General features: G+C 46.0%; 2 protein-coding genes across 8 annotated transcripts in view; one reads left to right on the plus strand and one right to left on the minus strand.

Moving 5' to 3' along the window:
• Positions 1-11,535, plus strand: part of TMOD1 (tropomodulin 1) — a 62,793-nt gene extending 51,258 nt beyond the window's left edge. Inside the window, 2 exon segments of the mRNA XM_019794883.2 lie at positions 3,199-3,343; positions 9,943-11,535. Of these exon segments, the coding sequence (XP_019650442.2) occupies positions 3,199-3,343; positions 9,943-10,007 (210 nt within the window). The 3' untranslated portion in view covers positions 10,008-11,535.
• Positions 1-26,200, minus strand: part of TSTD2 (thiosulfate sulfurtransferase like domain containing 2) — a 41,744-nt gene that overhangs the window by 2,422 nt on the left and 13,122 nt on the right. Inside the window, exons 4-11 of one of the 7 annotated variants that reach the window (XM_034664165.1) lie at positions 25,740-25,860; positions 20,658-20,783; positions 19,463-19,568; positions 15,959-16,077; positions 15,301-15,459; positions 14,692-14,830; positions 12,646-12,828; positions 2,398-3,207 (exon numbers count right to left, since the gene is read on the minus strand). In XM_034664165.1, coding sequence (XP_034520056.1) covers positions 3,206-3,207; positions 12,646-12,828; positions 14,692-14,830; positions 15,301-15,459; positions 15,959-16,077; positions 19,463-19,568; positions 20,658-20,783; positions 25,740-25,860 — 955 coding nt within the window. In that variant the 3' untranslated portion in view covers positions 2,398-3,205. Of the gene's footprint in view, positions 1-2,397; positions 3,208-6,299; positions 7,988-10,382; positions 12,829-14,691; positions 14,831-15,300; positions 15,460-15,958; positions 16,078-19,462; positions 19,569-20,657; positions 20,784-25,739; positions 25,861-26,200 lie in introns of those variants that run through there. The other 6 variants (XM_034664161.1, XM_011219345.3, XM_034664163.1 and 3 more) reach the window with 6 other exon arrangements.

Genomic DNA, 26,200 nt, shown 5'->3' on the forward strand with positions numbered 1-26,200 from the left:
GTACATATTCCACAGGCTTATAGGGAGGAGAAAATGAGTTCACTTATGGAAAGTGCTATGCCATTGCCTGGCACACAATGATCACTAAATCACAGAACAGGAGATCAGAGTTCTGGTCCCGGCAGTGTCCCCACCGCCTCCTCTCTCATCCGTGAAATGATTGAGGCCCTGAAGAGGGATAGCCTGAAAATGAAGCAAGTATGATACTTCTTAGGATGTGTGCACATTTTCTATTTTACTGTTTAATGTAAAAATAATGGTTTTGGTTGAAGATTAACACTCGGGGAAGAGTGGCCATGATTATTTAGTAGAATCCTGTATTTTCTCCAATATATCCAGACACATCTGCACATGACCCAGGGCTACTGGACGCCTGTTTGAGAATGTGGGCCTAGAGGATCCTCTGAAGTCTTTCCAGTGTCAGGTCAAGGTCAAGCCCTGGCTCTGGCATTAAGCAGAGGGAGCACGGTCCAGCTTCCCTCTACATATGGGTTCAGTTTACTCATCTCTAAGACGACGGAGCAGCCAGCCCCTGCCTGTGCTGCCTCCCCAGGGATGTAGGGAGGTTGAATGGGGGCAGTTAGCATGGGGGTGCTTTGCGCTCTGGACCGAGTGGCACAACGTGTCAGCTTTGTAGAAACAGCCCTCACCGATGCTGGCAGCCCCTCCACTCTGGGGAGCCTGGTGGTTTCTGAGATTAGCCCTGAGCTCTAGCAGAACTTTCCCGGAAAGCAGCCTCAGGGAGAGGCCAGGCTTCCTGCTAAGTGGGGTCGGCAGGGGACCTTCCAGTTCCTTCTTGGGTCCTTATAAGCTCTCTATACTATCCGCCAGGCCAAGTGGGCCAGAGACCAGGGCTGTGCTGAGTCCTCTGAGGACAGGCCTGAGCTCCTCCCAGCTCTTTTAGGAGTCGTGACAAATGGGCAATGGAACTTTACCAATGTCACTCTACCTGCCAAGCTTGGTGTTCCCAGCCCCATCTGAACCCAGACAGGCTCTGGTAAACTCATAATACCTGGGAGGAGTTCTCCATCAAGAATCTCAACTGAGGTCCATGCTCGTCCCTTTGGAGGTGGGCTAATGAATCTTCTCAGCCCTCCCACGTTGTTGTGCATCAACTGTGTTCCTCGTTCCTCCATTCAGTCCCTCGACCTTGACCTGGAGGTACTGGGTACTGTGTGCTAGCCCTGGGCTCACAGTCTAGGGGAGCGCCATCGAACAGACTCTTCTGTGAGGATGGAAACATTCTATATCTGCACTGAGACTGAGTTTTAAATTTATTTAATTATTTAAATTTAAAAATTTAAAAATTCAAGTAAAAAACGGGCAGAGGATCTGAATAGACCTTTTTCCAAAGAAGACATCCAGATGGCCAACAGACACATGAAAGGATGTCCAACACCACCGATCATCAGGGAAATGCAAGTCAAAACCACAATGAGATATCACCTCACACCTGTCAGAATGGCTAAAGTAAAAAGGACAAGAAGTAACAAGTGTTGGAGAGAACGTGGAGAAAAGGAGACCCTTGTGCACTCTTGGTGGGAATGCAGACTGGTGCAGCCACTGTGGAAAACAGTGTGAAGGTTCCTCAAGAAATTAAAAATAAAACTACCATAGGATCTAGCAATCCCACTTCTAGGTTTTTAAAGACAAACTAATTCAAAAAGATCTCTGCACCCCCATGTTCATTGCAGCATTATTTACAATAGCCAAGACATGAACACAACTTGAGTTTCCACCAATGGATGAATGGATAAAGAAGATGTGAGACATATATATAGATATATCACATGTATATATAGATACACACACACATAATGGAATACTACTCAGTCATAAAAAAGAAGGAAATCTTGTCATGTGCAATGACATGGACAGACCTGGAGGGCATCATGTTAAGTGAAATAAGTCAGACAGAGAAAGACAAATACCTGTGATCTCACTTATATGTGGAGCCTAAACAAAAACAGAAAACAGCCAAGCTCATAGATACAGAGAACAGATTGGTGGTTGCCAGAGGTGAGGGGTGGGAGAGATGGGCGAAGGGGGCCTCCCTGTCCTGGCTGGGACCCCCAGGACAGTACTGGTGAAAGTGAACATTCTTGTCTTGTTCCTGCCCTTAGGGGGAAAGTCTTTAAGCCTTGATATGATGTTAGCTTGCTCTCCATGTCTTTTCAAACCCCTTTAAGATTATGTTTATTTTGTATTATCTTATTATACATGGTAACAAAATTCAAACAATAAGATACAAAGAAGAAAACAAAAACTCTCCTAAATCCCACCACCACCAGGACACTTGCAGGCCTTTTCTAGGCATTAGGCATATATATGTGTATGGAAGATACAGGTAACTTTACTTAAACATGACCTGTTTTGTTACTAGGCTTTTTTCCTCCATATTTTTTCATGGTCATCGTTCTGGGCCTGTGACCAACAATTTGCATCATCATCACCTGACAGCTGTCATGTTCTCTTGTAAAGCTCAACTATCATTTATTTGAGCAACACTCTCTGGATGAAGTTACTTCCCTTTTTTCCTAGTATTATAAACAAGACTGACGGACATCCTCATTATATCCTTCCCAACACTATATTGTAAGGTTTTCCTTTTCTTTTGTTTCCTTTCCATCTTTGTCACTAGAAATCTTGGAGTAGGGAACTAATATCAGAAGGAGGGAGGCTTTAGAAAACAAACTGGGGACGTTCCCAACTTACTGTGTGACCTCAGGCAAATCCTCTTCCGTCTTTGGGCCTCTACTTCTTCATTTGTAAATCGAAGGGATTCGTCTAAGCGACTGGTTCCCAGACCTGGCTGTATATTGACATCACCTGGGAGTTTGAAAAAAACCACAGACACCTGAGTCTTATTCCTGGAGATTCTGATTTCGTTAGTATGGAGTAGAGCCTAGGGAGTAGGATTTTTCATTTCCTTGAGACTTGTTCATTTGAAGATACGTCCTTCTCGAGTTTTCTAGGAAAGATCTGTTCTTGGCGTCTAGCAGGGCCTGGGTTTGAATCCCAGATCATTCACGCCTGGCTGTGTGACCCTTCCCCTTCTCCAAACTTCCAGGTCCCTGTTCTTGGGGAGGGGGGAGTGGCTAAAATCCCCGCCCATCGCGCAGGCTTTCTGCAAGTAGAGAAGATGAGCTCCTGCACAGAAGGGATGAGTGGTGACTGCTGTTCTTTTCTTCATCAAAGAGCCAGCCTCTGGGCAACAAAGTGGAAATGGAGATTGTGAGCATGTTGGAAAAGAACGCAACACTTCTCAAATTCGGCTACCACTTCACCCAGCAGGGGCCCCGGCTGCGGGCGTCCAACGCGATGATGAACAACAATGACCTTGGTGAGTGCTGCTGACCTGCCCACCTGCAGGTCGTTTTCCCACCTGTCCTAGGGGGGGCGGTATGGCCGGGAATATTCCACTGATACCTTCTCCAGAGTATCTGGAGCCCAACTCCTGACTTTCACGTTGGTCACAATTCCTTGGCTTTTGTGTTGGCGCCTGGCTTGCCGCCTCCCAGGACTGTGCGCGCCGCGTCCGCGGAAGCTGAGGCTGAGCGCGCTGCGGCCGCAAGCTTGGTGCGCAGCCCGAGCCCATTGCGCTGCAGCGCCCTCTTTCACGGAGTGAAAGGAAACGTGACTGGGCTCAGGCTCACTGGGAGTCTTTTCCTTTTTCAATACCCTTCTCTGAGTTCAGAGTCCTCTCCCCTGACCGTTGGTTCTGGGTCTAGTCCAGCCCCCAAAGCCACCGACCAGCACTACTTACCCAAACCCCACGCCCCCCAGACTTCACAGGGCTTTCAAGGTAAAAGTTGAAAATATTGACTTCATAGAAAGTTAAGCAGGTTACATTAATTTTATCTCAGTGGAAGGCACAGCTTATATTTTTTCTAAAAAGGAAACGAAAGAAAATGTCACCATCTTTTTTTTTTTTTTTGAGTGTCGGCCAAACAAGTATGCAGGTCAGCTGAATGAAAAGTAAAATTGAGCATTTTGACTTGGTTACAGGTGCCTGTTGTTTTCAAGCTCTCTGAGTATTTATGGTGTGTATCCCTGCTGGCTGCTAAAAGGATTTGGTAACAGTGTCCAAAAAGGACTATGTCTGCCAAGGCTGTAGGGATATAGGAGGGGAAAAACAGGAAAAGAAGTAGGTCTGTTAATATAATTGATCATTATATTTAGCTGTGAATTTTCTAGAACCAAGGCAAGAAGATGAACCAAGTTACAATAATCTTATTACAGAAGAGAAGTATAACAAGCTCAGAAAGAAAGAAAGAAGAAAAGAAAGGAAAGAGAGCTTCTTTCTGGGATTGACTAATGAAATAACTATGTTTTCTAAAGGACGTCTTCAGTGAGCTTTTCAACAAGTTCAAGCCTGTTCTACACGTGGGGTTTTTGGTTTTTGTTTCTAACACTCAGTAGAATGCAAAGGGCTTAATGCTAAAGCACATCTCAGAGTTCAGGTATGTCACTTCCTAGTGATGAATCCAAGGCTAGGTTATTACCCGGAAGGACCAGAAGAATAGAGGGGAATGTGTAGTTGTGTATGCACAAGGCAGGTACTCACAGAACCTGTGCACAGATAACTACAGAGCTACACACCTGCACTCACTTTAAATTGAGTTACTCAATTCAACAAGCATTTGTCAAGGTCCCTGGGGCACTGAGTGTTGAAGATACAGGCTCCCGCTCTTGAGGATATCACAGTCCAGAAGTTATTCATTCATTCCTCACTCTAGGTGCCACTTTTTCCTAGAGCTGCAGGTCTAGAAGAGTCCATAAAACAAACAAAAATGCACCTAGTATCCGGATTTATCTGACGTGCCCTTATTTGAAATAAGCACAAACACAAATAATTACGAATTGTTGTTATGGTATCACAGAGGTGAGGGCTACACTGAGTTGTGGAGGAAGGCCAGCAGTCTAAATGCTCTTGGCTTGGCTGGGATCCGGCTTCAAAGCCAGCACTCCAAAGCCCTGAGTTCTATTCTGATATGCCGTAGCCTCACATTTCCCCCTCCCAGTTTCGATTAAGCTTTCTTCTGTGCTCCTAGCTGCCTATCCCAGGTCTAACCCAGCTTTTGTCTTGACAAAATGGCCTGGAGGCCTTTTCTGGGGACAGAAGTTCCAGATGACCAGAGATCAGGGGTGCTGCAGTGGGGGAGGGGCACCAGAATTAGCTGTGGGCTGGATAACCTGGCCCTTGAGGACTCTCCCCGTCCTGAGAGTCTGTGACTCCAAAACCCAGGCCCGACTCCTATCCCCAGCAGCTTCTGAGGTTATGACGGCCAGGTCCTAGAGTGCCAGAGCTGGAAGGGCCTGCAGACTCACCCCCCAGTTCCCTTTTGGTGAAACTAAAGCCTGGGAGGAACTGCCCTTCTAGGGAGCAGCTTAGCCAAGTCCCACCCATTATTAGTTACAGCAGGCACTTTGCGAGCAACTCTGGTGTGCCCAGCTGTGCCAAGGGACATAAAGGGCAGCAGAAAGGCTAGTTTCTTGACTCCAGAACCTTTACAACCTTTCAGGAGAGAAAAGACTCAGGGTGTGCCTACAAATTCAAGAATGCCTGAGAAGTGTGCCCAAACAATGTGAGGAAGTGACTTGTGAGGACAGAGACTGGTTAAGCAAGCATCCCTGTTGGCGGTGGACCTTTAGCCAGCCTTGCAGGGAAGAGACAGATTGTGGGGCAGGGCAGGAGGTGTTCTTGGTGGGGGTGCTAGCACAGGCAAGGTAGGAGGCCCTACGATTTCAGATAGGAGAGACATAAAGATCCAAAAGGATTGGAGGGACTATTATAGGGAGTTAGACCTAGAAGGAAAAATAGGAACTCACAGAGAAGGGAGAGAAGGCCATTCCAAGCAGAAAGAGCAGCATGGGCAAAGGCAGGACCAGGAGTTTGGTGATGAAAGCAGGTAGGAGGTGAGACTGGCAGTTTCCTGGACAGGACTGCCAGGTGATCAAAATGGGCCTCAGGGTTAGCCCAGGGGACTGTGCAGCTGTTCCCTTGGGGTTTCGCACCAAAGGAATTACGGTAGAATCGCTTAAGCGATTACACACAACGTTGAGTGCTGGTGGGTGAGGTAGGATTTCTAGCTTTAAAGGCCAATTTGTGGCCATCTGCTAATTTTTGTAAAAGAAACCCTTCTGATTCAGATCGTGCCCCAGCTTCCTCCTGCAAAAGAGAAGTCCTTTCTTTCCAACACAGTATTTTCATCCTGCTGTCAGTGCTCCGATGAGGCAGACAGGCTTCGATGCTTTCCAGCTGAGTATTTAACCCAAGAGCCTCCCACGGGTCGTACCTGGCCGCTGTGTGGTTAGCGGTGTTCGCTAATGCAGCAGGGAGCACGGAGCAGACAGGGCCCAGCTCTCCAGCTTCCTTCTCACTCTGGCCTGTGCCATGCTGGCTCCTGGCACGTAGCCGGCCTCAGGGGTGGGTTTGGCCTGCCTGCAGGGTGGGTGGGCTCTTCCTCGGGGGATCTTTGATCCCCAAGGCCGGACGTCGGCCAGTGCCTCTGCAGACGTGCAGCCTGCCGGGCCCCGTTTGACTGGCGTGCCTTCGGTCCTTCCCATCCTGTGCACTGAGCTGCTCCGGCACGGTGGTGTCAGGGAGGAGCCGTGGGTCCCCATCCATGTTTTCTCACAGCGATACCTCAGATGACTCCTACCTCTACACTATTTATAGCTGAGAGGCTGAGCGTGGCTCTTGGGTCCTATAAATCTGTCCCTGAAGCTCTCTCCACTTAATGAAATCTGAACTGCCAGCTCCAAGTTAAGACTGTTGTACGTGTGCAGGCGGGGTGGGGAAAAGGGCTAACATGTTTCAAAGCAGGAATTACCCCTTCCCGGGAAACTCTCTCTTCTGTATTCTCAAGGAAGACTTTTCTAACAAGCATCCCAGACACCATGTACCCCAAATCAATTTCATCGTCCCCCAAAACTACTAATACAAAGGGTATTACTTTCCTCCCAGCCATCCAAGCCAGGAATCCAGGCCTCTGTCTATATGCTACCCCCACCCCAGCCAGTCAGTCCCCTCCTGGCCATCCCCATTGCCCTGCCTCATGTCAAGCCGTCAGCACACTCGCCTCCTGTCCTGCAACATCTGTGGGCTGGCCAGCATCTCTCCCAGAGTGCCCAACCCAAAGTGTATTCCGTCACTTTGCTTAATACCGTTGCTGGGCTCCCACTGCTCTCAGGGGAGAGTTCTTGACATGGCTCCCACGTCCCTGAGTAATCATAGCTGACACGTGCATGGCACTTCCTGTGTGCCAGGCGCTGCTGCGAACACATCCTGTCTTACACGTGAGGCTCCCAACAACTGGGTTAGTTAGAGCCTATTATTATCCCCACTCTATAGGAAGGAAGTAGAGGTCCAGAGAAGTAGGTTAAGGTTACCTGCAGTCAATGGGTGGAAGCGGGGTTTGAGCTGCAGTCTCACCTCGGAGTCTGTGTCCCCGCCTCCCCTCGTGGTGAGGCCCTGCTGGACTTCTCTGTCAACACCACTGACAAGCCATCCTCTCACCCCGTATCAGCACCAGCCAATCCCGGGAGTTTGAGTGCCTCCCAGTGACCCAGGCCAAAGTACCCCTGTAAAGGGCCACTACTCCTAACCCTCCCCTTCCCTTCTCAGTCTACCCCTTTATCCTTCCGGATTCGGTGCACACGTCCCCTGCCGTCCTTCTGACCACAGCAGTTACTATGCCTCATACTTGACAGAGAGCTACCAGGGCACCTATAATATTTCATCACACTCACTGTTGCTATAGCTTGGAGTCCTGGTAAGCTAGATCTTTATTTCTGGTCCTTGTGCTTGGCACATCATAGCACTCCGTGAATGCTATTGAACATACAAATGAATTTAAAATGCTTCCCGAAGATATGGTGGAGGTGTTCGAGCTTGGCAAGAAGTGGCGGAAGGAGCTCGAGCAGCGGATAGAGGCTGGTCCAGATGACTCGAGATTCCTTCTGGCTCAGACAGCGAACAAGCCTGGCAGTTGAAATGATAAGGATTTTGCTTTAATGGAAGTAAAAAACAGACTGAATTGAAGGAAGATGTTAGGAGACTCGGCTTGTGCTTCCAGTTCCATCACTTATTCACCATGACTTGGGCCAACTTACTTCCCTCTCGGCCTCAATTTCCTTAAAATGGAGAATACCTAAGTGCGTGCGTGCCTTGCCCTTCTCCCCATCCAGCCCCCATCAGAGGCAGTGCTAGGGGAGCTGCATGGCTCCTGCCTGGGGAACAAAATGAGGGCATGTTGCGGGGGGGGGAGGGGGGGTTGGGAAACCTGGGATCCCTGTCTGTACCCTGAACCATGGGCTGGGGACTCAGGTTCCCGTCCTGATTCTGCTGCTAGCTCTTAGGGGCCGTAGCTCCCTTTTGTTCTCCAGGGGAAAGGAGCTGCTACCCTTGTGAGAATCCGCTGTGTAAGTGCTATGTAGACAAGCCCAGACTGTACTGAGGAAGGTGCTGGACTCAGGCTCCAGATGAGCTACCCGCCCTGGTTCCGTCCAGTACCAGCTTTATTGCTTCAGGCATAAAATGTAGCCTCTGCCAACTTTGCTCCCCCGTAACATGGTAAAGGTAACAACGCTGACATTCCAGAACTGGTGGTAGGGCCCCCGTGAGGTCTTGCGTGTAAAAGAGATGTGCATGTTTGCCTAGCTAGCGTGGTGAGACTTAAGCATCTGGCTCATGTAAACCCTCTGGTCACTTTGGGCGAAACTTTTCTGCTCTTTGGGTTTTGGTTTTTGTTCCTTGACCTTTGCTCCCAAGCTGCTGGACATTCTGATGGTGTCCAGGGCCTGGGCTGGACGCAGTGTCTTCTCTCCAGGAAGACAGCCCACCCATCTGTGCTCATTACTCTTCTGACAGGGGTGGAGGGGTGGGCAGGAGCTCGGGACAGACTGAACTCCAGGCCCCAGACTGGGTGAGCTGTGTGCCCCGGCTCCCAGCCACAAGCCGACCCCCCTCCTCGCTGGGCGATTCCGCTCTATCTGCTCCGTGTCCTGCACAAGCGGACCGGGTTCGTGCTGCAGCTCGTGTGCAGCGGTCTGGTGGCCGCAGGTCTCCCGGCTCAGCTCGGGAACTGGAAGGCATCTAAGTTTAGACAGAGTTCTTCTGTCTTCGGCCATAGCTACCTGTCCCTGGTGCACCAGCAGCCTTCTTGACTGCCACCTACCGGTTCCACAGACTTCTGGACCTTTCTCTTGTGGTTTATCTAGCTCACTGCTTGGGCTTCATCTGCAGACACTGACATTCATTTCAAAACCCTCTCCCTTGTTACAACACAGGACCCCTTCCCCCTCTCCGTCATCCTGCAAGTAGTGACTTCAGCCTGCAACCTCCTGGCTACTGCTTTCCTCTTTACAGCACTTACCTACTTCGTTACGTGAATAGTATTTGAGCTTCTGTTGTCTTGCCCCTGGGAAAATGTCAAGGTTAACACTAAGGAGACACAGATACTGCAGGGTAATCTTCAGGGTGGAAACTTTTTTTTTTTTAACAAGGCAGGAGGCAGGCCAGGAGCTCTGAGAAAGAGCTGTGGGAAATGATTCCAGCAGGTTAAGACCCTACTCTCATTAAGATCAACTGAACTTTAGCTCTTGTCTGAGCGGGAGGAAAGATCTTTAACCACGGGGCCCCTGGTGTACAAAGCAAACAGAGTGGAGGCGGATAAAGTGGGTTTTATGCCTGTGCGGTCAGCGACTTAGCAGGAATTTATGAATGAGTCAACACGACCACAGACCCTCATCAGGGAACGCTGAGCAGTGGGCGGCCCTTACACAACTCACACGTAACTGTCCTTTAGAAACAACAGGCTTCAGACCTTGCTAACCAGAAAGTTAGCAAGAAGCTTCACAGGGCCTTCTCAGAGCAACGGAGGTGATTCCCGGCGCACAGGGTCAACCGGCTTATCTCTCCTCTCCATTCCTTTCCAGTGAGGAAGAGGAGGCTTGCAGACTTGACTGGGCCCATCATTCCCAAAGTCCGAAGTGGCGTCTAGCGTGTGGAGGGGACGACCGTGCCTTTGAACTGCACATGTTCTACTGATAATCTGTGCTCTGCAGTGGAAACCAGAAGGCAAAATGCCGGCACAAAACCCTTTCGTGGTTCAGTTCTTTATGCACTAAGGTTTTAGGTTAACTAGTGGTTGTAGTTGAAAATTTTATAAACTATGGTTAATGTGAAGTTTTTCTTTAGTCACAGAAGTTCAGTCTGGTTGTTATTTAAGGACTAAGAAGACCCCAAACCGACAGATCGTACTGAAGATGTTCTAGCAGCAGGACTTAGCCCTGGGAGCCCAGTTTCGGCGGCCATGCTGTGTGGTGTGTCAGGGGGGTTCAGGATGTGTGACAGGAACGGCCCACTCTCCGCATGGTTGAGAAGCATTATAAATGCTTTATTATGAATTTGATCTTAGGTATTTAGCAAACAGATCATTTTTTATTAACCCTCCTTTAAATTTGAAGAACCTCGAGATTAAAGTTGCCAAATTGATTACTGGGTCAGGAACACAATTTTGTCCTTCAAGAAAGAGAGATTGAAGCCACAGAGCTCTGCCAGGAACCCAGGAACGTGAGATTCCTTTTGCTGGATACAAGGAAATGATGAAAAAGCCAATGGTGGAATTTCAAGTTTCAAAAACCATCCTTTCTTTACCAATCCCAGGCAACAAACATTTCCCTGAGTGTTCTTACGAACATCTGGGATTTATTTACAATTTATTATTGGAACCAGAAAGAATTTTTTCCTTATCGAATGCCAACCTCAACGATGTGAAAACCTCTGGCCAAATAAATACTTGAAAACACCTTTTCACATTGCACAGTGGTCCAATGGCTTATGTGAGGTAAAACACTAGACAGAGAAATTTCTAGTCCATCGCAGCTATGCTTACGGACTCCAACCATGTGTCACATCACTTATTAGACAAGTCACCACTGATCTCATGCCTGTAATTTAAGCCTCTGAAGGCCAAGGGTGAAGAAAATCCAGATACTAAGGAATTAGGAAACCCTGGCAAAACCATCCCAAGATGATTATTCTGAAAATGTAATAATGGTGTTTCTGCCAGATCCCTTTTTAACATCATGTGCATCTCTTGGGATCCAGCAAAAATGTTAAGCCACAATGCCCTTGTGCCTTTTAATATACCACAGTGCCAGTTAAACTAGCATTTCTGTTGCTTGGGAGTTATTTTCATGAGTGATTCAGCAAATCTTATGATAAAGGACAGGCCAAAGAGCTGACGAGCACAGACTAAGCTGCAGAGCGCTGAGCAGAGGCTTTTGACGAAAAAGGAAAAGTCTTGCACACTGAACTGTCATGATGTGGCCGGTACAGGGTAACCAGAGGTGGAGCCAGGGCCTCACCACTCTGGAAGAGTGTCTACTTAGGCTGCAGACGGCCTGGGAGTGGCACCATGCTGTCGGGATGGCCAGCCCCACTAGGCTTCTCCTTGAGACACAACTGCAGCTGCATTCTGCATCACTGGAAACTGCAATATAATATTAAATCTGTTGGTCTATGGATGGTTGTGTACGTGTTTCTTGTGGCTAGTGTGACATGGACATGCATGTGACATGCTGTCCAGAGGCTGGGAAACCACCCCAGCAGGGCCAAATGACCTCACTCGAAATGTGTCTTATATCCCAGGACGTTCATCTCCAAACTGCCCAAACATCAGCGTCCTCAAGCTAACTGAATCTTTCAAAGAGAATGCTTAAAAGCTAAGAGTGTGGGGACTGGGGAGACTATCAGGAGATAGATATCACAGAAACCAAATCAATAAAAAATGAAGGTGGGCCACCTTTCAGGCCACCTGCTCCATCAGGTGAGCTGTGGGGTTTAGACCAGGGGATGGCAGTTTTTTTTAAAGGGGCCAGATCGCAAATATTTTCAGCTTGGCAGGCCATAAGGTCTCTGCTGTAACTACTTAATTCTGCCATAGATCATATGTAAATGAATGGGTGTGGCTATTCCAATCAAACTTTATTTACAAAAGCGTAAGGCGAGTCAAATGCCGTAGTCTGCAGATCCTGACTTAGTCTCTCAGGCTGCCAGAGAGATGAGGGCAGGAGTGGATGGTAGGGGATGGCAGGTAGCAGAGTGGCAGGCTTCTGAGGAGCCCTCCTCCAGGGCATAGCTTTTATGCTTTTGCCACCAGGATCAAAAGGTCTGCTGACAAGACAAATGACTACTACCAGCCTGCTGCATGGCATAGAAAGGGCATGACCTGGCCACCAGGCTCACGGCTCTCCCCCCCAGCAGCTTTAGGATCCAACACAGCTCACCTTTTTCTGTGCTCTGGAATCTTCTGAGTCAAATGTCTCAGGTAAGTGGTCAGCACCCAACCCCCTCTTCCCGGCCCCTTTGAAGTTACGGTGGCCAGTATGGTACCCAGTTTACAATGCCGGCATTGCCAGCATTCAAGTTCAAGTTCTGTTGCTGCAGCTCTGATCCTCTCCAATGCGTGGTCACTGTGAACTAGCTCTGTGAAGGCCTAGGGAAATGCTGACGCTGCTGCTCACATAAGCACAGCCCACCCTCACCAACATCCAGCCTCAGCTCGGGGCTCCCGGGGAGCCGCACCTGCTGTGGCAGTTCGCTGGGTATGCGTGGCCGGCGGGCTGTACACTCACATTCCTCTTTAAAGCTGCTCTGGGTGGGACTCGAACCCAGCCTCCTCCCTTTGTCTTGACATGTGACACAACAGGCTGTGAATCCTTGTCGTTGGCAAGCAGGGCAGGTCAAGATGAGTTGGCGGCACTGGGGAGTTGAGCAGAGTTTATACTGGTCCCATGGGGCTCCACAGTATGAACATTCTGGGGAAGAAAGAAAAGCCCTAATTTCAAACACATACATACACACGTACAAGTGCAGACAGGCACTTCTCCAGGTCCTAAATATAACTCTTAGCACAGCAGCTAATATACCCTGTCGGGCCTGGGAAGGTTTCTAAATAGTAAGTCTCCTGTCCTCTAACAACAAAAAATGCTCCCTCACCCCACTCTTTGGGGGTTGGGGGTGTCATCTGGGAATTATCTTCCTGATTCCAACATTCAGTGACTCATTTTTTTCTTTTTCCTATTTAGAAAAAAGGTGGTATTGTTTCTTCATTCCAAAGCTGGCCAACTACCCCTTAGTTCAATGGTCTTTTCCTTTTAGATCATTCCCTTTATCATGCGAGACAACATATGTGAATACAAATGATCCCACACCTATATGCAGCTTCTGCAGTCCACGCCCCTCTTCCCCAAGCCTGAGGTTCTCCTGCTGTTGCTAGCGGTCGCCTGACCACCCGATTCCTAAAAAACTCCCATTATCTATTTTCTCAACCCTATTTTCCCTGCTGACGTCCTGTTAGCATTGAAAACAGCATCATTCTTCAAATCTCCTTGACTCGTTTTATCTAAGCTACCTCTGGGCCTTCTCTCTCGCCTTCACACTCACATGCAAGTACCCATCAAATCCTGCCAACATTTCCTCAGTAACACTTCCCAAATCCACTATTTCCACTTACTTATAATTAATTTATACTCCATCTAGCTCCAAAACAGATTTCGAGTAGCTTTCAATAAGAGACACAAATACAAGGCCATTAAAATTAATAAAAAGATCAAGAAGAAAGGAGAGAAGGCACTCCTACTCAAATCTTATTCATTATCACAGTGGTAATTCAATCGTAGTCCCTGATCACAGGAGTTCTAGAAAATTACAACAGCCATTGGGGTTGTCTGCCTATGACTTTTCCTGTTTAAAACCATGGCATCCAGGGGCAAGACCTACTTTTCCTAAGGATTATTTCCATCCTCCTTTTACCGACCTCATCTTGTACACCGACATCGGTGAGAACTTAACACTATAGTCAAACCACCGGCCCCTTGTGCTCACACCCTCCTGTGACCACCCCTGCCTCTGGGCTTGGCCCTGGGTTCAGTTCCCACCTTGGAATGCCCTAGCCACCACTCAAAAGTACCTAACGTGCCACGTGTGTCTACAGACCACCTAAACTGGAGGTTCTTAAACTAAAATACATAGGATTACAAAGGAAACCAAGTATATAGAAATACAAAATATCAAAACATTTTTAAGAATCTGTGATATAGTTAAGATATTTATTAACAAATAAGACGGGGTGGGGGGCTAATAACTACTTGTTTTGAGATAATGATGAACATAAATGCTATTTGGAGAAGTCTGTAGCAACTATAATATATGAAAATAGTGTTTCTATTGATGAGAAAATCACTGGTGCATCTACTATTACTGATTTGTTGCTTACATTAACAATCAAAGGAAGTGCTGCATGTAGTGTGGGGTGGTGAAAATAAAGATACAATTATCTTCCCATCCAAATTCACAGAGAACTGCCAAATTCTACAACTCCTGGTTAAGACCCTTGTTTCAGCCTATTAGTTCAACTCCCAGCACGCAGGGAGAGCAAGTGACATCATCACCCTGTAAAAGACTTGCCTAACTAGTAAATGGGGAGGCCCAGACCCAGGACAGGCCTCCCGATTCCTGCTCCAGGGTTGCATCTCCAGCTCTGTTGGGAAACGCTCATACTCCGTTACTTCTTTTCCCTGTTGTCTTCTTCACATACCAATACTGGCCTGCCTTCCAGAATGCTTCATACAGAGGGTGTGCCCGATCAGGAGTTTAGGGTCCAGCCTTTGCTGACCTACCTGAGACTATATCACTGTTGTAGGATAAGGCATAACGCTCATCAAAAACAAACAACTTCCCTTTGTAGAAACCATCGGGAAACTCCTCCAGGTACTTGTGGATGCCGCCCTTGAGCTGGAACACTTCCTTGCACACTCCCTGTGTGAGCAAAAACAGGAGGAAATTTGAGGAGACAGGCAAAGACCGGTAAGACGCTCACAGACGAGTGACAGGTGATGACAGCAGTCAGGGCCTTCACTAGATCCTGGGAAGCCCAGCTATTTTTTGCTGCCCCCTAAATATAGAAAGACACCTGTTGGAACATGTAATGTGAATTTGTTCTTCTCAGGATCAAGCGTAGGATTAGGAAAAGGGAGAGGTTAACTAAGCTTTCCCTTTTGTACTTGATGGGTCTCTAAGACTGTAAAGTGCTTTCCCACATCCTGAGATTTAAGAGCTTCAGATTTTGTGCTTACAAACTATGCTGGAACCATTCAAGGGAAAAATAAATCCCTGACAGGCCGGGGTGGGGAGAGGGGATGAAGGTGGGGGGTGGAAAGCTCAACACACGCTGTTGGTGGAGCCCTCTTTACCGCCACGCCCACATGCCCCCAAGGATCTTAACTCACCTTGGCTTTGAGGTAGGCTGAACCCCGCTCACAACGGATGCCCCCTGTACAGTACATCAGCACCTTCTTCTCTCTGAAAAGTTCTAGATTTTTGTCAACGTAGCTAGGGAAGTAACTGAATTTCCTGATGTCTGGGGCTAAGCAGCCCTGGAATCGTCCCTACGATATAGGAGAAGCAGAAGGAAAACGATAAGGAAAAACATACCTGGTAAGAACAAAATGTGTGTTGATCCCGCTCAGAGCCCCTTGGCAAGGCAGCACTCACTAGCTGCTGTTCTCATCCTACACTCTGACCTTTCAACTTCAAGATCTGGAACTCAGAAACAAGGCTGGTGGGCATTTTTCCAGAGTCCTCAGGGGAACTGGAGAGGCTGCCCAAAGCCAACTTGATAGGATCCTCGACACATGTCAAAGGTAGGCACATGGGAGCCAAGAAGTACATTATGTGCTGAGATGTCTTTAATTGCTCTTTTCTTAGACTTTCTCACCAGATCCTGAGTTCAAAGGCTTGGGATTTCTCTGAAGCTGCTAGCAGTGGGGGGAGATCTAGGGGACTTGGCCACAGGTAGGCATACACGGCATCACTGGGCAAATATGCCATGATGCGGGCAGGGGGAGACCTACCATTTCACTGAACACACTTCTGATCCTTACTTACTATTTTGCTCTCATAGAAGTTTCTGCAGTCCAGAAGGATAATATCACTTTGTTCTTCATTTGCCTGAGACAAAAATTTTTCTACTTCTTTATGAAATTCACCTGGGGATAAATGGATTCCTAAAACCAAACCAAAAATTTACTTAAGACAAAAACAAAAAACAAAATCTAATCACAGCTAGCCCAGCCTGATGACTTAGATGTTGCTGTTTCCTTCCACCCAAACCTTTATTCGTAATTGCAATTATGTCTGAAAATAACACTATCTAATGACCATGATGAAATTATTTAGTGATTCTAGATATCCTCACTTTCCTTCTTCCAAAGATAAGTGCTATGGAGACCTGGAGGTTTAGAAATGATCAAAGAATTTTCCATTCTCCTACTTGGTCTAAACAGTGATAAAAGCCAGACAGTTGGGATCTAAATTGTCAGGTGGGTTTGCTAGTCCACTATACGGCCAGTGTTCTATTTTCATTGTACATGGAGGAGCCAGGGCATGTATGTGCTTGACTATAGGCTTTGACTGAAACAAAGGCAAGCCCAAGTTCAAGGCTAAGAACCTTGATAGGCAGCTGAGAGTATAAATTTGTGGAATAAAGTTGGACTGTTCTTTAAAAATACAAAAGGGTAAGAAGAATGTGTCTAAGTCTTCGTACATGAGTGAAAGAAAGGGTGGGAGGGGCCGACGGCAGGAGTGACACCTGAGAGAGCAGGGCAGGAGAGAGAGAAGGAGGGAAAAGCTAAAGCAGTCAGGAGAGAAAGGAGAGGAAGAAAAGAAGTCAAATCCAAGGAGATTAAAGGAGAACACCTCAGTCTGGTGGGGTCCCTGGCCTTCTCGACTCTCCAGAATAGAAATATTCCTGTATCTTTGGAGGCCCAGACATCCCAGTCGACTGTGAGGAACTCCTGGTGAATTTGGCAGTGGGCAGTAACCATCCCTCACTAACAGGGCTCTGGGGATGGCAGTCACCACTCGTGGTAGAGCCTGATGGCACCAAAGGAGCCTCATTCTGCTCAGAGGTGAACCCCAACCACCACCTGAAGCTGCTGAGTACCCAGGTGAGGCCAGAGGCCCCAGAGCATGGCCAAGGAATCTGGAGTCCCATCTGCCCAACCCAGAATTGTAAGGCGAATGTAACAAGGCCAGAATTGATCTGTTATTATCACCTAATTACAAGGTCACCAAAACACGGGTGCAAAAGGAGGTTCAAAACTGTGATGGGAAGCATGGAAATCTGCTCAGACTTCTACAGACAGGGCGCCATGGGGAACCAAACCTGTTCCCCGCTGCTGCTCTCCTGACGCCCACGAAGGCCTGACTAGACAGGGACTCATAGGGACATGTTTAAAAGAGGTGCCTTCAAACAACATGGCTCAAGTGAAAGCAGCCCAGCATTGCCTGGAGCCCACTCACCCCTAACCTCCCAAACAATGGTCTGTAGCACCAAGAAAGAGCTCTTTAGTCATCTTGCTGAGGTCAGGACACTGTGCAGACACAGCCCTTCTGGGCCCTTCTCTCCTCGTGCATGAGTCTTTTCCTGGATGTTTGTGTCCTACTCCCATTTCCCTATGGCTTAACCCCTAGCATTCTTTTAAATACCTACATATTGGGGGGCGCCTGGGTGGCGCAGTGGTTAAGCGTCTGCCTTCAGCTCAGGGCGTGATCCCGGCGTTATGGGATCGAGCCCCACATCAGGCTCCTCCGCTGTGAGCCTGCTTCTTCCTCTCCCACTCCCCCTGCTTGTGTTCCCTCTCTCGCTGGCTGTCTCTATCTCTGTCAAATAAATAAATAAAATCTTAAAAAAAAAAAATACCTACATATTGGAAAGTGAACAGAGACAACCAGACTTTGGTGCTTCCTGATGAAAGAAGACAATATTACCTATCAGGCAGTCTTGGGGTGGGGGAGGAGGGAAGGAAAGAAAGAAAAAAGGAAGTCAAATCTGAATCTAATTAAGTCTCTGGATCTGAGGTACCTAACAGAAGAGCCACTAGCCACATGGGGATATCAGGCTCTTGAAATGTGGCCAGAGATGTGCCAGAATAAGGGTGACACAGATCCAGGATTTCAAGTACTTAGTAAGCCAAAAAAGGTAAAATATCTCATTAGTATTTTACACTGATTACACATGGAAATATTTTGGCTACATTACATATGTGCCTCACGTTACATTTCTTAGACAGCACTGAACTACCAATCTATAGAAAATATAGAGGACAGAGGAGATCCAATCAGCTTTAGCCAGATTGTGGGAACTCTATAGACAAAATGACCTAGTTCCTTCAAAAAATAAACTGAAAGGGGGAAAAAAAAGAGGGAGGCAAATGTATAGGTTAAAAGAGGCTTAAAGAGACACAGGGATCCACCACAATAAGTGGACCTCACCTGAATCCTAATAAAAACAAACTTAAAAAATTATAAGATCCCCATGAGTATGATTTCTTCAAATACTCAAACACACAATTCTGGAAAACAGCATGCTCCTCCTTTGCTGGTCTAGCCAATTTTAAGTACTGGCTAGATATTTGATAATACTAAGGAATTACTCTTAAAAAAATGTCTTATTTAGATGTAATAATGGTTTTACAGTTATTTTTTTAAATGTTTATCTTTTAAAGGTCTCTACTAAAATATTCATGAATGTAATGACATGACATTGGGATTCCCTTCAAAATCATCCAGGGTGGGGGAAGGGGACAGGGTATAGAAGAAAGCTGGCAATGAATGAACAATTGCTGAAGCTGTATGACAGGTACTGTGAGTTCACTGCATTATTTTCTGTACTTTTTTTAAATGTTTGAAAATTTTCATAGTAAAAACAAAAACCCACCAAACAAATGTCTTTCAACCATGTATGGTAACCACGGGGAAGAAGGGGAAGAGAACATTCTAGAGCACTTGCGAACAAACTGCTCTGGATTTGAAAGCCACTTGCTTCCTGTAGCAAAAAGCCTATGCGTTATTCAGTTGATGAACTATTTACAAGTAATAATTATGCTCTTCCCAGATTGCTATCTTTGGAACAAGAAAACAACTTCTTGCCAAATCATCAGGAAGAATAAGACAGAGCATTCTAAGGGGTAAGACTTCAATTACCATAGCACCAAAGAGGAGACCAGTTTAAACACTGAATAACCCATTGGCTAGCAACCCCAGAGCTATTTTTTTATAATTATAATTAACATACAATGTTATATTAGCTTCAAGTGTACAATGTAATGATTCAACAGTTCTGAACACTACTCAGTGCTTCTCATGACAAATGTACTCTTAATCCCCTCTATCTATTTCACCCACCTTCCCTCCGGCAACCACCAGTTTGTTCTCTGTACCTAAGAATCCGGTTTTTTGTCTCTTTTTTCTTTGTTTCTTAAATTCCATACCCAAAGCTATTTTAAAGAGTGGATTGTTGATTAGAGTGTCTGACTTCCACATTTGTTTCTATATCAAGTTTTGTCCCTCTGCAGAAAAGTAAAATGTTTCTTCTAAAAGCAAGCATACCAGGCTTCTTGTAGGAGATCTTATTGGGACTTATCCCCATGGGCACAATTTCTTCAAATACACCAACACGCAATTCTGGAAAACAGCAAGCCCCTCCTTTGCTGGTCTAGCCAATGAGAAGCAAAACAGAACACAGTCTTACTCTCCCACCTCCAGATATAAGACACGTGCCAAATACAAGAATTGTATCTGTTCTGTAATAATATGATAGTGAAGTCTTAAGAAACCTCAAAGTAAGAATTAATGTTTTAAATGGGGAAATGGAGCTAGGACCTAACGTGTTTCAGATAATTCAACACTAATAAATATTTATTACATACCTACCATGTACAGAAATGTTAAATTGAAAAGGTGTTTCTGGGGCGCCTGGGTGGCACAGCGGTTAAGCGTCTGCCTTCGGCTCGGCGTGATCCCGGCGTTACGGGATCGAGCCCCACATCAGGCTCTTCTGATATGAGCCTGCTTCTTTCTCTCCCACTCCCCCTGCTTGTGTTCCCTCTCTCACTGGCTGTCTCTATCTCTGTCGCATAAATAAATAAAATCTTAAAAAAAAAAAAAAAAAAGAAAAAAGAAAAGAAAAGGTGTTTCTATGGCTATAAGCATTTAACTACGAAACCGAAACACCACTGAGTGATTTCATTAAATAAGATTACATCCTAGCTTTTGCTCTGGAGCAATAGCCTTTCTTTCCCTACCACCACCATACTAACACTAGGTAACGTAGTCTCCACCTTCATCACCTGCTATGACAAAGCACAAGGTGACTCAAACAAAGGCGCTCAGCTGTGAGAGCAACAGCTTTATCCCCCATGTGGTAGGAAGTGCTGGTCTTGTAATTCCAGGTTTACTAAAAACACAGTGATGCCCTGACATAGCCACAAGTGAGGACATAGCCACAAGTGAGCAAATGTATCTAGTTTAGAGTTAGGCTGTGCGAACTGTCATGTCCTTATTCTATAAGAAGGGAGACTGAAATGCAGGAGGGCATTAACTTGCCCAAGACCACGTGGCGACCTCGTAAGGCACTGGAGTGCGCATGCTCCTCTGCGCGCTGCCTCGAAGCCTGCGGGGGAAGGGTGTTTATCCGGCACTGCCGCTATCTCCACACTGCTCTGCTCTTCAGCGCCTAGGGCAGGAAGCAGCACTGAGGCAGAAGCAAATGGCTCTAAATCCATTTAATTTCAATTTCTCTTACCTTAAAATCATCCTTACACATATAATCCTTAAACAATGGGCAGGAAAGCATGACTTCCACATAGAGTCTGGTGGCCAGTTTGCTTCCACCAACTGTCCCATTGATTCCTTCTGTAGCAATTCGAACCTGGGACACAAGATGGTGAGAGAAAGGGAATGCAGCCTGTTCTTAGCTTAGTTTAAATCTTCCTGGGGCAGAAGAGGCTTGTGTGTGTTCATGAGTTTAACGGGAAAAACAGACACACAATATAAGTGTTACCGTGGCACAGTGGTTAAGCGTCTGCCTTCGGCTCAGGGCGTGATCCCGGCATTATGGGATCGAGCCCCACATCAGGCTCCTTCGCTATGAGCCTGCTTCTTCCTCTCCCACTCCCCCTGCTTGTGTTCCCTCTCTCGCTGGCTGTCTCTCTCTCTAATAAATAAATAAATAAATAATCTTTAAAAAAAAAAAAAGTGTTACCACTCGAAGAGACTTGTAGCTTTCTAAAATGGCACTGCCCACCATTCAGAGGAGGTCCTCAACAGACGTGTACTGGACAAGAGAATGGAATGTATGAAACTTCTGGAAAGCCCCATTTGCTCTCCAATGTCCAAAGAAATGAATTTCAGCTTAACCTAAATCCAGGTCAGCAGATCTATGATCAAGACTCAGCTTTGCCACTTACTTGCTATGTGGGCCTGAGAAAACTGACTCACTTCTCTGAACCCCAATTTATTCACCTTGATAAAACAGAGACAGAAGAGAACCAACAATGAAGAGGACTGCTGAGGAGACACTACCCACGTCAGAACACAGCGGAGAGCTAGGAATGCCTGTGAGTTCACCTCTGCACAGTGTTTGGGGGAGCACACCGCTGCGAACCCACCCACCGGAATGCAAGCTCCATCAGGGGTATGTGTCTCTGTTGCTCACTGCTGCATCGCCAGTGTCTGCCAAGTAGGTACTCCATTCATATTTGTTGAACAAATGAATGTATATCCATTTCAGAGGCTTTCTGGCTTCTCAAATGCTATATTCTCTTTGAATTGCTTCAGTGACTGGTAGATTCTTTCCCATGATATTTTAATCTCAAAACCCAAATAAAGGACAAGCACACCTAATCCCTGTATACCTGTGGCAGAGCAATCCCTCAACTCATATACTACTTGACTTTTAATCCCTAAGATTGTTCAAGACAAACTTCAAAGTGGCTCCCTGGTGAGGAAGGCCTTATACCTCAGGGATGGAGAGCAATAGTTAGCATCTACTGAGCACCTATTATGATACAGGGGCTTTATAATAATCCTGAAAGGTAGGTATCACAATCTCCATTTGACAGAAAAGGAACAGAAGCTCAGAGAAATCAAGTAACATGCCCAAGGGCACAGAGTTGGTAGGTAGGAGATCTGGGATTCGAAGCCAGATCTTACTCATTCCAAATCATGTAATTTTTCTCTTCCGAAGCCTCCAATGTGCCCCCCCCCGATTTCTTGAGGCAAAAAGGAACATACAGCAATAGGAATCAGAAGCTTCTTTTCTAGAATTTTCAAGTTCTCTTCTTTCTCTACCTAAATGCCAATATTCTGACAAATCTCCCATCAGCGGAAAACTACCTCAGTAAACTGGGCATGTACCATTGAAGCCTAAGGATTTAGACTAAGATTCAGACAGGTGCTGCCACCCTGTGGGTGGGGGCCCTCATTGCTAGTTCACCTCAGGTTGGGCTAAGAATAAAAATCTGTCCCCCAAACAAGGAAAGAGATTGATTTCATATTTTGTACGTTCAGGTTCACTGTGAGAACATCCATCTTTCAGAGTGTTCTCTAAATAGAGGTGACAATAAATGTAATTAATTCCAGGGGCACCTGGGTGGCTCAGTCAGTTAAGTGTCAGACTCTTGATTTCGGCTCAGGTCTTGATCTCATGGTCGTGAGTTAGAGCCCCACGTCGGGTTCCATGCTGGACGTGGAGCCTACTATAAAAAACTTTTTAAAAAGGTATTCATTCCACAAATGTTTACTACTTTTTTTTTTTTAACTATATGCCAGGAATTGTGTTAAGAATTAGGGATCTAGCAGTTAAAAGAAAAAAAGTTCTTGCCCTCTTAGAGTTTACAGACCAGGGGCGGTCACAGACATTAAGATAAAAGTTACCAAGTGACAAAAGCCATGAAAAAAACCACAGGATGCTATGTGAGAGTGTACTGGGAAAAATGAACTTAGACTAAAGGTCAAGAAAGGTCTCTTTGAGGAAGTATCATTGAAACTGAGAACTGAAGATTGAGTAGAAATTTTACAGGAGAAACTGGGTGGGTGTCGTAGAGTTCCTTGAAGACAGTTTGCCTGGAAAAAGGCCCAAAGATACAAAAAAAAAAAAAAAACAACAACAACTTTGTGGGCTCCAGAAAACTGAAAGACCATGTTGTTGGAGTATGGTGAGTGAAGAATGACATCAGATAAACAGAAAAGGTAGGAAGGGGCCAAATCACGCAGGAACCTAAGGGTATGTTAAGGATTTGGGTTTTACTCTAAATGCACTGACAGCCACTGAGAGCTTCTAAGCAGCAGTGTTTTATTTCCCTTTTAGGATGATTCTGGCTGTAGGGTGGGGAATGGATTAAATGGCAGGCAACACAGAAGAACAAGAAGTTCTTAAAAGCTACTGAAGTGGATGAGAGAGGGTGGGACTTGGTCTCAGGCGGTGGAAGGGGATGGGGAGTGAATGGAGGCAAGGGATATTGTAGAGGTAGAAAGGGCAGGACGTGATCATGAACTGAATGAGGTAAAGGAAGCTTTTGGCACCATCTGTTAGGAAACAGGTATGGAAAACATCACTGATCAAATGACTGCCTCGGGGACTTAAAACACCTGTGGAAAAGAATAGGCTTAAGATAGTACAGTGTCATACACCAAGGGGACCTCAGAGCCAACCTAGTTCATGTCCTTTTAAGTTTACAAAAATGTATCATCTGTCCCTCTCTCTGTTTTTACACATATATATTTGTATGCAGATATATATATGTATATATAAATGTATGTCTATGTATATATGGGTGTGTGTGTATATATGTAATCATCAAGAATGTTTTAGAAAAGGGGTGCCTGGGTGGCATAGCGGTTGAGCATCTGCCTTCGGCTCAGGGCGTGATCCCGGCGTTGTGGGATCGAGCCCCACATCAGGCTCCTCTGCTGTGAGCCTGCTTCTTCCTCTCCCACTCCCCCTGCTTGTGTTCCCTCTCTCGCTGGCTGTGTCTATCTCTGTCAAATAAATAAATAAAAACTTAAAAAAAAAAAAAGAAAAGGGGTGCCTGGCTGGCTCAGTCAGTTAAGCATCTAACTCTTGATTTCCGCTCAGGTCATGATCTCCGGGTTAAGAGATGGAGCCCCTCTCTCTCCCTCTCCCCCTTCCCCGACCCCACCCTTTTTTTAGAGAGAGAGAGCTTGAAAGTGAGCTTGTGCACCAGGTGGGGGAGGGGCAGGGAGAGAGGGAGAGAGAAAATCCTAAGCAGGTTCCACACTCAGCACAGAGCCCTGGGCTCCATCTCACAACCCTGAGATTATGACCTGAGCCAAACTCAAGAGCCGGACACTTAACCGACTGAGCCACCCACGTGCCCCACCTCTCTTTAAAAAAAAAAAAAAAAAAAAAGATTGTTTTAGGAAAATAACAAAAACCATCCACAACCTTATCATGCAGACATAATCATGATTAACCTTTTGCATCTACTACCTTCCATCTGTATACACAAACACCTGTGGTTTTGTTACAAATGAAATATATTCAGTCCTTTATTCAACACTCCCCAAATATTTATTGTCTGCTCTGTGCCAAGCCCTATTCTAGCACTAAGAATACATCCATTAATTAAGACAAAGTTGTGCTCACCAACACTTTATTAGGGAGACAGATTGTAACAAATTAAACAAATATTATACTTTCAGATGGTAACAAGTTCTTTGATATTCTCCGAGCAGAAGGAGGTGATAAGATTTAGAGAGAGGACTACTTTGGATCAGAGTTCTGAGGAGATAACATGTACGCAGGCAGAGATCTGAAGAGAGGAATGAGCCAAGCAAAGATCTAGGGGGAAAGCATTCTAGAGAGAAGGGAACAGCAAATATCAATACCACAAACTGGTAAAAGACTTTGGCATGTTCTAGGAAAATTAAGGAGCAACTTGGACTCATAGTGTATGTATAATTCTGTGAATTTTTTTCCAGCTAACATATCAAGAACATTTCCTAATGCCAGGGGTCAGCAAATTGTACCTGCTTCTGCATACAGTTTCATCGGGACACAGCCATACCCCTTCTTATACCTACTGTTTATGGTTGTTTTCATGTTACAGTGGCAGGGCTGAGTAGGTTTTGTTTGTTTGTTTGTTTGTTTAGGAAACAGATATAATTTACTAGATGGACTTAAAAATCAACAAAATCAGGGTGCCTGGGTGGCTCGGTCTGTTAAGCATCCAAATCTTGGTTTCAGCTCAGGTCATGACCTCAGGGTTATGAGATCGAGCCCTGCATCAGGCTCCCTGCTTAGTGTGGAGTTTCTCTTTCCCTCTCCCTTTGCCCCTCTCTCTGCTCACACTCTCTAAATAAATAAATAAATGAAGTCTTTAAAAAATCAACAAACAATTTTAGACACTTCTTGAGTACAAACTATAGGAATTTTCTACCAAGGAACAGCATATCTAACAGGCAAGACCATTAAGACTTACACTTTAGTTTTTAAACAATATACAATGGCTAGACAACTGATAAGAAATATTGCATAATTAACCCCACTGTATTTGTTGTAATTTCTTCATAATTCCACACACAATTTTAGGGTTTAATAGAAGCAGGAGTGAGTAGTTCTTGTGAAAAGCCTAAAATACTTACTATTTTGCTCTGTAAGAAAAAGTTTGCTGATTCTTAGTCCATTAAATACTGTCAAAAAAGGCCATGTTAATACAATTTGGTAGTTCACTTAAAAGCCTAGCAGGATTTTGTGGACTTCTAAGAACCTAACAGTGAATCCTTTTTGTCTCCAGCATAGCCTCAATAAACCAAACTGGAGACAAGAGGAGTCCCATGAAGGATGGGGTGTGGGAGGTGTTACCTTGCCCGTGAGGGACAGGTGCTGACACAGAGCTGTCTGCCAGGCACACACCCAGTGGGGGTCCTCCAGGTCACGGTAGCAGTAATAAAGCAGGACCTCTCCTCCATCACTGTCCTGGCCACTAGAAGAAAACCACAGGGAAAAGCATTTAAGTCACTGGCATAAAGAAGCCACAATTCACAAAGTATACACAGGCAGCGTCAGAGGGAAGGCCGAGATGGAGGCTAACTTTGTTCTGAAATAAGAAGCCACTCCTGAGACCAGCCTGAACATCCACGGAATCAGCCTGAGACGCAGGAAGATACATCTGGATCTCTACAAATGAACATCTCCAGCACTGAGTATTGAGGTATGAAGCGGGGAGCCATGAAACTGCGCACAGATATCAGAAGATAAACGGAAGGGGGAGGGAGCCGCCGCGTTTGGGTGCCGGGAAGCAGTAGCCACCTGCGCCGGGGAGC

This window comes from Ailuropoda melanoleuca, chromosome 7, assembly GCF_002007445.2.
Source record: "Ailuropoda melanoleuca isolate Jingjing chromosome 7, ASM200744v2, whole genome shotgun sequence".
Classification (NCBI taxonomy): Eukaryota; Metazoa; Chordata; class Mammalia; order Carnivora; family Ursidae; genus Ailuropoda; species Ailuropoda melanoleuca.